This window comes from Eptatretus burgeri, chromosome 11 (genome assembly GCF_056783735.1).
Source record: "Eptatretus burgeri isolate ZD-2024b chromosome 11, Ebu_testis_v1, whole genome shotgun sequence".
Classification (NCBI taxonomy): Eukaryota; Metazoa; Chordata; class Myxini; order Myxiniformes; family Myxinidae; genus Eptatretus; species Eptatretus burgeri.
In genome coordinates this window covers 71,107,836-71,121,070 of record NC_140971.1, presented here as the reverse complement: position 1 = coordinate 71,121,070, position 13,235 = coordinate 71,107,836, and the positions used below count along the sequence as shown (strand labels likewise).

At 43.8% G+C, this 13,235-nt stretch overlaps 1 protein-coding gene across 12 annotated transcripts in view; it reads left to right on the top strand.

The window, feature by feature from the left end:
• Positions 1-12,658, top strand: part of LOC147017337 (F-box only protein 16-like) — a 35,612-nt gene extending 22,954 nt beyond the window's left edge. Inside the window, exons 7-10 of one of the 12 annotated variants that reach the window (XM_085846907.1) lie at positions 2,555-2,657; positions 7,821-8,013; positions 12,073-12,139; positions 12,307-12,658. In XM_085846907.1, coding sequence (XP_085703033.1) covers positions 2,555-2,657; positions 7,821-8,013; positions 12,073-12,139; positions 12,307-12,334 — 391 coding nt within the window. In that variant the 3' untranslated portion in view covers positions 12,335-12,658. Of the gene's footprint in view, positions 1-1,359; positions 1,419-2,554; positions 2,658-7,806; positions 8,014-12,072; positions 12,140-12,306 lie in introns of those variants that run through there. The other 11 variants (XM_085846908.1, XR_015049451.1, XR_015049448.1 and 8 more) reach the window with 11 other exon arrangements.
• Positions 12,659-13,235: the final 577 nt, after the last annotated feature.

Below are 13,235 nucleotides of genomic sequence, written 5' to 3'. Positions count from 1 at the left end.
AGGTTTGGAGACCGGATGGTGGCGATATCATGGCGGGTGGTTACACCTACTATTGGTCTGGTCACTGATGGTTACCATGCTCAAGGAGTTGCTGTGGATGTGTCCAATAAGCTGACTCCAATTATAATTGAGGTAACACCGGTCGACGAGTGTTATTTCCTTGGTCTCTGTATATGCTCCGACTGAGGTGAATCATCTCACCGTAAAGGACGCATTCTATGCCACGCTCGAGTCTGTGGTTGATCACTGCCGCAGGGCGAGATACTCTTCTAGTCTTGGGGGATTTCAATGCATCGACAGGAACTGATAGGGATGGTTATGAGGAGTGTGTTGGTCCCCATGTATCTGGAACTATGAGCCAGTATAGCATTAAGTTCCTTGACTTTGCAAGAAGTCATGGACTTAGGGTGGCCGGTTCATAGTTTCAGCACCCACAGCATCATGGCTGGAATTGGTATTCCAACGCTGGTGGTGTGGCAAAGGAGATGGACCATGTGCTCATTGATGGTCGCTGGAGGATGATCCAGAACTACAGGGTCTACTGGAGTGCTCACTTCCTCAATAGCAACCACAAGCTTGTGGTAGCAACTCTGCAGTTGCAACTTAAATCCAGGAGAATGGAGCCATCCCAGCCTAGGCTGGATCTTGGCAAGCTCAGTGATGAGAGGGTAGCTGAGGAGTTTGCAAACTCATTGAGTGTGAAATTGAGGGGTCTGGGTGCTTCGGGGAATCCTGAAGAGGTGTGGAGTGCCTTCAAGACCACCATCCTTGATGGTGCCAGTGAATGTCTTGGAACTCACCGTAGGGCCAAGAAGAATTTTGTCTCTCAAGGGACACTGGATACCATTGACCAGTCGCAGAGCCAGACTTAATGGCAGATTTGAACTGTTCAGAGAGTTGAGGCGTAAAACTACGTGCGCTGATGGTGGACAAGGAGGCTTATGTGCAAGGAATCTGTAGAGGTAGAGCATCACCTGTGGTCAAGTGATTCTCGTCTTGCTTAGAGTGGAATTCACCCATTGTGTTCCTCCAAGCCCATCCCTCGGTGTACTGTCGTTAGAGCAGAGGGTGGTGGGCTCTTGACAGAGGAGTCCGAAGCGAAGGCCCACTGGGCCGGTTACTTTGAGCGGCTGTACCATGCTGATCCACCAGCTATTGAGTTGGATGTCAGGGGTGTTACTATCCGTATTGCGGACCCTCCAATCAACTGTGATCCACCTTTGTTTGTGGAAACACAGGCTGTGGTGAACCGGTTGAAATGAGTAAAGCTCCTGGGAACTGTGGCATCCATGCTGAACTTCTCAAGGCTGGTGGAAATCCTGTACTCATGTCATTGCATGCATTTTTGTGCTCTGGCAGGAACACAGACATCATCCCAACTGACCGGAAGAGGGGCCTTGTTGTCACTCTCTGGAAAGGTAAGGGTGATCGCCAGGACTGCAACAACTACTGAGGGGTGACGCTGCTCTCAGCGCCGGGCAAGGTCTTTGCTCAAATAATTATTGAGAGGGTTTGTCACCATCTGCTTGAGCACCAGCGCCCAGAGCAGTCAGGCTTTACACCAAAGGGGTCAACGATTGACCGTATCCTTGCCCTTCGGGTTCTCACTGAATGCAGACAGTTTCGGCAGCGGCTGCTTGCAGCCTATGTTGGTCTCTGCAAAGTGTTCGATTAATTGAATTGGGATGCCCTCTGGAGGATCCTTGGTCTTCGTGGGGTGCCACCAAAACTGATCAATCTGATGTCTGAACTATACTCTGGTGTTTTTATCTTTGCAGGTGGTCTTTTGGTGGAGGGGGTGGGAGAGGGGACACAAATTCTCTTTGTAAATGAGTATCGTATGGCACTGCCTCCAGGTTGGGGAGGGTATTACAAGTCTGCCCCATTTACAGTACAGTATTCTTGTCCCCACATTTTGCTGTACAGTAAGATGTTTTGAATTTAAACAGTAGGTTGCATGCTTGGATTGCAATGCTTGCTTTCAACAGAAGCATTACATGCTTGCTACAGTTGCATGCTTGGAACAAGATCACCGTCAGGAGGGTACTCTGCTAGTGAATCATAATTGGCATATTAATCATTCATTCGTTCTTCTTCTTCTAAGAAATGCATATTTCACTGGAATTTATGAGCTAACATGGTATTCCAGTGGCATAATTACGAAGGCGCAGCTGCAGTGTTTGTAGTGCCCTTGTACATTGATTGAGGCAGGAATTTGGCCAGTTTACCATATATAATGGCTTACTTTTTTAAGAGGCAGTTTGTGAAATATTTAATGGTCACCAATGAATGCTCGGAGATAGGTCACACAGCTTAACGTCCCTCTGAACTTTATGTAATGGGGGTTATTAAAGTGAAAATGTAAGATTTTATAATTGCTGATTGATTAATTTAGTGGGATTGAGCTGCAGTAAAGGTGTTATGGAATGAATTATCTCATCCTGCTTCCAACCTTCTTCAAGTAGACAGTGTTGATATAGCGGCCAGATTGAAAGCAATTGCACCTGCCTGATTTGATTATGTTTTGTATGCCATGTTTATTTCATTGCCGCAGACATTGGCTGCATGGTCCAGTGTCGGTGATCCTCGATCCCAAGCAATCGTTACACCAAAAGAAATCTACAGTGAGGATCCTGGCCACCCAGCCACTCGACAAGGTGAAATTTGTGGTATTGATTTTTTTAAAGTCATCTCAAGCTCAAGAAGGAGTTTGTACATATTGTTGTGGTCCCAGCGTCACGGGGAAGCCACAAGGGATGTACTGCCTCAGGTTACTCGCCGGACTCACCGGAATCGCAGGCCACCGCACACAAATAACTTCGTGATGGACGGCGGGGTGCTAATCAACTGTAAATGCCAATAACTCGACCACGTGACTGATACCATTTACCGTCTGATACCATTTACCTAAAAGTGATGTTTAATTACTGGGGGACATACCCTCGGCACTTCTTTTTCAAACCGGATCACCTTACCAGATCAGATGCAGCGAGCATAACTGCCAAGGACGTACCGGCTAGAAAAACAGATCGTTGGGAGATAATGTCCTGACTAAGCCAAGTTGCGGGCCATGCTGGACCAATAAGAAAAAAGACAAAAATGAGCTGGGAACATTTCTACACAGGGCATTTATTTACAACCAAAGTGAGGAAAGTGATATGGCACAGTGAATGGGATTTATTGGTATTTACAGCAGAGAAAGCAAGGAATTTGTGGGATGGGCAAAAGACAAGCAATCTTACAAAACAAAACACATAGCAGTTATCCCATGTATCTTCTACAATCTTAATTTATGCTAGGACAGGTGCCATCAAACACACACACACACACACACACACACACACACACACACACACACACACACACACACACACACACACACACACACACACACACACACACACACACACACACACACACACACACACACACACACACACATAAACCCGAGAAAGATTAGATAGCCAGAGAGAAAGAAAGCAGGTGAGGGTAAACGACCTCTTGATACCTGGTGTGGTCAGCAGACCATCGCAACCCATAACACTTAGAGAGAGGAAGGTGGGAGGAATACTGATTTTGTCTGAGATGTGGGAGTGGGAAGTGTGGTGTAGTGCGACATGGGGGTGCAGTGTCATGTGAGAGGAAAATGTGAATGCGAGTCAGTTTGTTCGCTCCTTTGGGTTCTGCCCGTAAAAGAACAGTCGGGCTTCACCCACGTTCATGCTCTTTTATGCATCCATAGTGGACAATGGAGATAGAAAGAAAGATAAGAGAAAAATATTCGTGAGAGGAAAGTTCCTATTCTATCTGTGTAAATGTAAGTGAAAATGTCCGTACCTATTGGGGATCACTTGAACGGAGCGGCCCCACCTCGGAGCAGTAGTATGCGATCCCCCTCCCCCCCCACTGCTTGGTCACTGGGACTTGCGGCGCCTTTCGCTCCGCACTGACCAGCTCTCTAACTGCCTGCTTGCCGATCCCGTCTGGCTCTGCGCTCCTTCGGCAGCAACACCAACATCCCTGAACATGAAGGCAAGCAGCCGCAGTGACAGTGAGCAGGGCAAACCAGATGAACTCGAGCAGGTGAGCAGGCTAACAGACTGACTTGCGAGCAGGCTGACTGAAAGAGCGACTGACCCAAAAGAGAGTGACTGGAAGCTGGAAGAGTGACTGGAAGAGCGACTCGAAGAGCAACTGACTGAAAGCGCGACTGACCAAAAAGAGGCAAGCTGACTGAAAGAGCGACTGACCCAAAAGAGAGTGAACTGACTCAGCTCTGCCCTTTTTATCGGCCTGGACGAAGGGAAGGGACGAGAACCAAGCTCAGTCACTCACCAACCTTGGCAAGGATCGGAGCTCCGAACTTTGCATGGGGCCACGGTTTTCGGACGAGTTCTCCGGCCCCGCACGTGCACTGACCCTCATTCCAACATGTAATTGTAGCTAAATCCTCACGCTACCCGTAGGTCCCTTTACAAGCCGCAACGCTTGTTCGTGCCTCACATTATGCATTGACACATCTAAACCCGCATTTCCTCTGGGCCCCTTGATGTTTCGGTGCGAATTTGATGACTATGGGACAGTTGCAGCGGTCATAGAGCAAGGCACTCTTGTCTTGGCATCCGTAGTGAGAGATGGTGGCGATGCAGCATCTGTAATGAGTGGTGATTGCAACGTGGCGTCCATGGTGAGGGCCGAGTGCCACGTTGTGCTTGTAGAGAGATGGTGAATAAAAGTCGAGAATTAGCGTGGGTTGTTGTGGGGGTATTTTTCCCAATTGTAGGAAGCGGTTGTGGTGAACAATGAACATGGTGAGGTTTGGTGAGCGGGCTGAAGTCTGAGGTGAGGTGGCGGTTGGTAAATGGTGCGCACATGTGAACGGGGAATGGGCATGCAAATTCCAACAAAACGATGCACCGTTGCGCTGTTGGCCGGATGCACTCGCAGCGCGAGCATGCTGGAGATGCTCGTAGCGGTGCTCATTCTTATTGCATGGTGTGCGTGCTTACTTGCTTTGTTCATGCAACAAAAATGAAAATGTCAAAGGTTAAAGTGAGGATATAAGAGTTATAAAAGACCTAACTGCGAGAGTCCCATGCAACGCATCTTTCCCCTTTTTACCCACTAGACATATGGAAGGGATGATCCAAGACATATACTATTGAAATAACTGCCTTGGGATCGTTGTATGTTGTGTGCCATTGCCTAGGAGGCATGCAGTTTTACAGAATCGCAACAATATATTTATTGCATGTAAGGCAAGGACATTAGGAGACATCGGTGCACCTTTACACAAATCACAAGGACAATAGTGGACAAATCAACATCGTACAGTATATCATCTATGGGATTTCCAGTATATCATATATGCGATTTCATTATGTATCTCAGGCCTCAGGGGTATTATATGACACGCATTATGACACACACCAACAAAGCTGGAAAAGACCTGCTCTTGGCCAATGGACTGTCTCGCTTGCTCGTACCCACATAAGCACCAATCATCCAGCTCAATATGAAAGTTGAGCATGTCCAGTTTACCCACTAGAGGACACGGTGAATACAGCAAGCCAAGGATGTGGATCCCCTACTCACCATGCTCAGTGAAGCCATCATGACTGGATTGTTGGACAGGTGTCAACAGCTGCCCGGTATGAAGCCATACTGGAATTATCATGACACCATGTTGAAAATGCTGTCATTTGGTTGGGGGCTGGTTCCGTATCACTATAAATCGGAACCAGCTGGGACTTTCGGAATGAAATTTTTCATCAATAATAAAAATAGAAAGTATGCGGGGTTGGCCTAATTTTTGTTTGACCTTGACCTATTAAGGTTATGACCCAATTGTAGACATTTTAACCATAATTCAATGAAAGTTTTCCGATCGGAACGAAATTGCCCTCATTAGATAGCCTAAAAAAGGTACATTTATGCTTAACTTGCATCATACCCCTATGGGTTAAAGGTCAAGGTCAAATGATGGTCTGAAAAAAAAAGTTTTTTTTTGTCATCGCTCAATTTTGCCAAAGCAGAATCTCAAAGACTGCTTGACCTTCCAAGATGTTCTTGCATCAGAATAGTGGACCTGCACTGAAGTTGTGCACATGAGATTTTTTTTGTGTGTCTTTGACCAACTGTTTCGGATTGTGACCGAATTAACAGAAAACACCTTTTCATCATAAAATTTTCCTCCGATTGTCATGATGTTGAGTTTTATAGATAGACTAGTATAAAAACCCATCAAAAATGACAGGTTGGAATTATTTTATCCGAAATATTCATGGAGACTGGAAGATATGATGTTTCGTAGCAAGAAGCTTCTTTTCAAACACTACACATACAAATGTGACCCTATTTTCTTTATCTTCTGGGACATTTCATTTTGATGGTTCAGCCTCGTGAGTGTGCCATAGTCTGAAGCCTCGGCCTAGTGTCAGGTGTGCTTCTATCTTCTTCATTCATGAGACATGCTACGGACGTAAATGAACACTCATTTTATTGTGTGTGTTGCACATCGTGTGCAGCAAATTTCATCTCCCTGCGCCTTGTATTTATTGTTATTATTTAAACGCTTCTGTACACCACCCTTGAGGCCCGGTTGCAAGTCACCGTCTACATTTCTAACAGAAGAGATGTAATTACTCTTTCATGAAAAATGTTTGAGTTGTTTTTATCCTGAAAAATGGACTTTTTAAAGATTGGCCTTTAAACCCCTTTTAAAATTGTCATTATGAAGGGGGACAGACAAATACACACTGTTTTCCATAGGTAGATTGTTGGTGGGGACACATTTTCTTTATTTCTTCTTTATTCCCAAATGTTGAAGTTAAAGTTCATATGGTGGTCCAAAAAGATGACCATCATTGGATCATGGGCCAAGGGTAAGTCGCTCGCGATTACCAAGGGTAAGCCTCCTCCAGTCGGGGGGGGGGGGGGGACTTACCCTTGGCAATCACTTTGTGATCGCAGATATTGAGCTGTGTTTGAGCTTGTATCCAGCTTTTTCACTCCATTTATCCTCCCCCACCCCTCTCCCCTTGATCTCATTGTTCATCATGCCCATTCGTCCTCAAAGGCTCGCTGTGTTATGTTCCTTTACCAGTGCTGGTGCATCCCTCCCTTTCCACTTTGTCATACTTGTCCTGTTGTGTTCTAATCCGTTCTGTGTTTTCGCTCTTCCATGAGCCTCAACTTTGTATACCAAAAACAAGTATCACACTTACCTTGGAGCTGTCTAATCTAGGTATGATTCTCGACCCGACCATATACTGTCGTATTGGAGCTTCACAGGCAGAGTGATACATCATAAGTGCACTGTCCATCTGATGTGTGGTAATTTGGATATCCCATTTGTTGGCATTAGTCAGTAGATGTTAAAGATCCCACAGTGCCTTTCGATGAAGAGGAAATGACTTGTAGGCAGCACCTTGCAACAAAGTCCAAATTCATGGCTTTCGAGCATTCGCTTTGAGTTTGGAAGGTTGGCGTTTTGCCAATGAGCTTAAAAATGGTACGTGCTGCTTCCTTGCTTGATGCTCATTATTTGAAAAGGATAGAGCACCGACAAACATCCATACGTTGAAATTATAGTGCAGGCTTTGATGGGTCCAATAGCTTCCTCTTGCATTAAAGTTCCTTGTAAGGTAACTCGTATTATATTATATTATAATCCTTGTCATTAGACAGCTTCGGCAGCACAGATGGTTTGTCTGAAGAGTAGAAAACTTGAGAGATTAATTTATAAGGTTGGTTTTGTATACAGTATATTTATCAGGTTCGGATTTCAACTCTGTATTGTAACAGAGCTCTGTTGACAGCAGGCAGGAACTACAATCATTGGGAGGCCAGGTGCAGTGAGGATTTGTGATGAGCGTCCAAGCTGGGCGGGACAGCATGGTCAGGCCTGGAATGAAGAAGCTGCAGCAGCAGCAATGGCACACATCGAGAACAATGCTGGGATCCATCCGGGACCAACACAAAAGGTGGTCGCAACAAGAAAAAGCCAGGCAGGTGAGCCTCATGTTTATGCAACAATGACAGAATTACTTATTGCACGACAATTTGATTTTAAGAAAATGCACTACCATTTTGCCAAAGATGGAAATAATTTGGAGAGAGAGAGAGAGAGAGAGAGAGAGAGAGAGAGAGAGAGAGAGAGAGAGAGAGAGAGAGAGAGAGAGAGAGAGAGAGAGAGAGAGAGAGAGAGAGAGAGAGAGAGAGAGAGAGAGAGAGAGAGAGAGAGAGAGAGAGAGAGAGAGAGAGAGAGAGAGAGAGAGAGAGAGAGAGAGAGAGATGGGTGGAGAGGAATGGGGGTGGGGGGAGGATTAACACAAAGGACAGGGTTAGATCTTGATGTATTTATGATGTACTAGCAAATACAACCCGACACTTCGCTGATGGGCCAACAAAGTGGGGGGAGGGGGGAGAAAGAGGGAGGGAGAGAGAGAGAGAATGCAGGTGTTGGGTGAGAGGGGGAAGGGGAGGCAGAGAGGATGTAGAACGGGGAGTTAGTGGGGAGGTGGGGAGAGCGACACCTCACCAAACATTGCTGCTCACTGCAGGAGGGAGGATTGCATGTGAGAGAGAGAGGAACAACAACAAAAAAGACACACACACACACACACACACACACACACACACACACACACACACACACACACACACAGGCAGAGATGGCAAGAGAGTGACAGAGGTGTTGGAGAAGAGAGCTGCATTTTATGAGGAGGGGGAGCGAGGAGGGGAAAGTGAGAAAAAGGGTGGGGAGAGGAGGAAAATAAAAAACGACAGGTGAGGGGTGCAGGTGGGGTTAGCAAAAAGAATGATGTGTGACGCTTAATGACCAAACATGAAAAAAAAAGTGTCAGAACAGCTGTACACACAACGACACAACAGAGTTTAGAAAGTAATCCGCTGGCACATCTGCAAAAACTTTGATATTCCAATTCCAGAAAATTTGTAGGAAAATGAACCAAAAGCAATCACTGAAAACATTGAAGTACCACTCATGTTCGACCTTATTATCCCATCAGGCGTGAACATCGAAAACAAAGCATTGCGACCAGATATCATACTTAGGTGCAAAAAAAGAGAAGAAGGCATTGCTTACTGAGGTGTTAATACTGGTGATTTTGGACTGACGATGCAAAAATCAAGAAACTGACTAAATACCACGACCTCAAGCATGAAGTGAAAATATCCTGGAAGCTGAAGAATGCCAAAGTTGTGCCAGTGATGACGAAGAACTCATGGGAATGATGAAGAACCTCACAGATATTAAAAACCATCCCTGGGAATATCACGACAAGCAAACTACAGTTGGAAGCCGTCCTGGGCTCAGTAACGACCCTGAAGAGAGCCCCCGGCACAAAACTTTGAAAACAGAAAATTTCATAGCTTGGTCCGTGAATCGTGACCCCTTATCAAAATGAATGTGGATACTTTGAGCCCACCCTGGGACGGCTCCATTCCACATTCTGAAACCCACATATGTACACACACACACACACACACACACACACACACACACACACACACACACACACACACACACACACACACACACACACACACACACACACACACACACACACACACACACTGCGACCTGGGAGGGCTCCATTCCACTTTCTGGAGCCCATACATGGAGATACCAACCAAACACACACGCACACACACTTCCGTTATCGTAACACAGTTTATAGCGAACGAAGTGAGCTTAATACTTAACGCGTGCACATGAGAGAATAGGAAAAAACAACAACAAAACAAAAACAAAAACAACAACAACAACAACAACAACACAATACCCCGAGCTATTTGGAATCCGTGTCGTTAGCTATCACCTTTTGCTTCCGGTTGTTTTTAAACGCTGTGCGGTGTATAAACACAATTGGGTTTTATTTCTATCTTGTGAATATTACTTAACGTGTGCACATGAGAGAATAGGAAACAACAAAAACAACACAATACCCTGCAAAATTGTGAATCCGTGTCATTGGCTATGACCCTTTTGCTTCCCTTTTTGTTTTGTTTCTAGTTTTTCTTTGTTTCCGGTTTTTTTTCATGGGGAATGATGCATGCCGGGAGATCATGACCGGAAGTGTTTATTTATTTATTCAATTATTTTTTTCCCAAAGTTAATTTTATACTTCCTAAAGTGATTTTTTTTTTTCATGACAGGAAATGTTTATTTTGTATTTAACATTACCGGGAGTGATTTTGAAACTCTTTCCGGAACTTATATTTTCTTTTATTCTTGACCAGAAGTGATTGTTTATTTATTTATTTATTCAATTATTTTTTTCCCAAAGTTAATTTTAATTAATATATCTCCCGCATCATCAAAAAATATTTTTTAATCGTGATTTACATTATTTGATCGCTGATCCCGAATCCAGGCCGAAGTAACCGGAAATTGCGTCAAAACCATCAGCTCTGCGGCGCTTACACGTACCACGGTATAGTTGGCAAGTATACAGTTGTGAACACGTTGTAGGTAAAGTCAGAAGCGAATGTAAGAAGAATTCTACGTTCGCTTCTAGGCTTTGCCTATTCCATATTATATATACACATGCATAAAATACATAAAAACGACGAACACAAAGATTCATCTTTAAACAGTTCTTTGAAAGAGGAATTCAAGTGGGAAATTAGGAAAATTAAATTTAAAAAATATATCAAGGTACAGAACACAAAATGTCGATCTATGTTCTATGTCTTCACAACCAGATCATGGCAAACACGTGGTCAGATGGACCTTATTGTTTTTATATACCTGTAGATATATCGATGTCAAAATGAGGGGTGGATTATAGTAGGAGATCGCACAAGAGGTTAAACAAAACGATAACCTTTAAAAAAGATAAAATTTCACCTCTTGAGACACCAACCGCATGGCACCGCAGGGCCCAAAACAGGTGGAAATGTACGTCTGTTTAATCCATGTTCATTTAAAAGCACGGACACTTTACCAAAACGAACAACCATGTAGCTTGGAGAGTGCTCACCAAGTGGCTTCAGCACTCAAGCAAGCATGTCAACGAAACGGTTAAGAAGCGGCTAGTTTGGTACGTGATTAGCCAACATTAAACATACACCTCCTGGAGATGCCCGAAATGTCAAGCCACGAATGCTGATGTCTCCGGGTGTTTATAAGCATTGCAATGTACCCAGCAATTCAAAGCTATGATGAACAGGCATTCGATAATATGAGTGAGGAAAGTGAAAACAACAACTTTATCATTAAGAAATCATTGCGGCCTATTCCAAGTCAAGATAAGGTTGAGTAGGCCAAAAAACATGGCAGCTTCAGACCAAAGCAAGGTTACCCAGGAAACGCCTTAAGTCCCCAGACAGTGAGGTGGCCAAGGATCGCCTGATGAAGGATATAATTAGATAAGGCCGTTAATTATCTTCAAAACGGGTGTTTTAATTAACCTAAACACCCAATTTTCACTCGTGCACATCCGTGGAGTTTTCTTAGTATGTATGCAAAGTTTCAGGCTGCTTGGTTTTATAGTTTTGGAGTTATGGAGGACACACACACACACACTTTTATTAGTATAGATGTACAAGGTAGATGGCTAAGTTATCAAAAGGAAGAAAATGGAGACTGAGAGGAGAGGGCGGATCGTTGGGGAGTGTGGGATGAGTGGGAAGAGGAGTGAAAGAGGTTTGGAAGTAGATAGGAGTAAAGGAAAGGAGGGTGGGGGCATTTATTAAACATACAGAGTGAGGGGAAGGGGAGGGGGGTTGCAGTAGAGGAGAAAGGTCAAAAATTCTGCTGTGATTGCATATGTAATAAAATCGATGATGAGAAAGTAAAAACGAGGGTGATAAGAAATCATAATTGCTTGGTTATAGTTAGCTACAAAGTCATGAAAAAGAAATAGCTCTGAAAAGTATTCAAATATTGCTTTTCAAATGAAAGTTGTTGATAATGTCTTGTTTTAAGAAGAGGTTTAGGTTGTAAAAAAAAAAATTGCAATTGAAATCTGTTGTTATGAGACACAAAGAAAAACTATTTTTAAAAAGTTAACTTAACCTTTCTCGTCATCCATACTGATGGAGTGATACAAATTATGGAGAAGAGAGAATGTGGAACAGTGGAAATTTACATGGGAGGTGCTTATAAAAGGTATTGCCCTGGTAGAATATAATTTCCATTTGTTTTAAATATCGTTGCCTTTTTCACATCATTATTGTTGGAGATTATAATTTTGTTAATTCCCAAAAACAATTTTAAAAAACACAAGACAAATGAAGGTCAGTATTGATACCTAGTGTGGTGATGTTCCCTTTCAGTGTGCTGGTGATGGTGATGGTGTTTTAACCAGAACAAAAAGAAAACTCACTCACAGTTAAAATGCAATCACGTGTTTTACAAATGAAGTCCGGTTGATCAAAAATCCTTCACCTCATCTCTCCAGCTGTTAATGGTGAAGAGGGAAGGATTCCTTGGGGCCGAGCTGCCGCGGCATTAAGATGGTGTCAAATGCAAAAAGAAGAGAGTGCACATCCGTTGTTGTTGTGGTTGTTCAACCAAGCAAACAGAAATCCAATTCACTCAATGGTTGTGATGTTGTAGAATAAAAGTTACTATGAAATATTGACATGTTGAGTGACTCGTGAAATAAAATGTATTGGACAGAAAATAGCACCTTGAGCAGTACGTGTCTTGAAACGAGCTCCAAGCAACTATGGTATGAAGCCCTGACACCCATTGGCTCTCTGAAAGGACTTTACCGAATGCCCAACAATATTCACAAGTTTCTTTTTATCACGACCTGATTTCCGCTATTCGGAAATGTAAAGGAAAATTAATGAATCACGGCACGAGCTCCCCCTCCCCCCCCCCCCGAGATCAATAACCAAAGAGAAACGATCGATAATTATGAAGACTCAGCCCTAATTATATACCTGCACAAATTTCTTAGGCTAATGGAAATATCTGCCAGAACAAGTTTTCCTCATGTGTGATGCAGTTATTCCCTGGACCATAGTTTCCTCCTCCATATTGTCATTTTCATCCAAGTCCATCTGGATGATCTGCTCACCTTGGTCCGACATAGCTGCAAAATTAGTTTTTAACTAAAATTTGCACCCGAATCATGCTCTGTCACAATTTTGAATTTGAACAATCCTGACTCCCGGTGTTATGGACTCAGGGGGTTCAAAAGATCCCACTCCTGACACCAAAATGTTACGGCCCAGGGTTCGGGGATCACCATGAG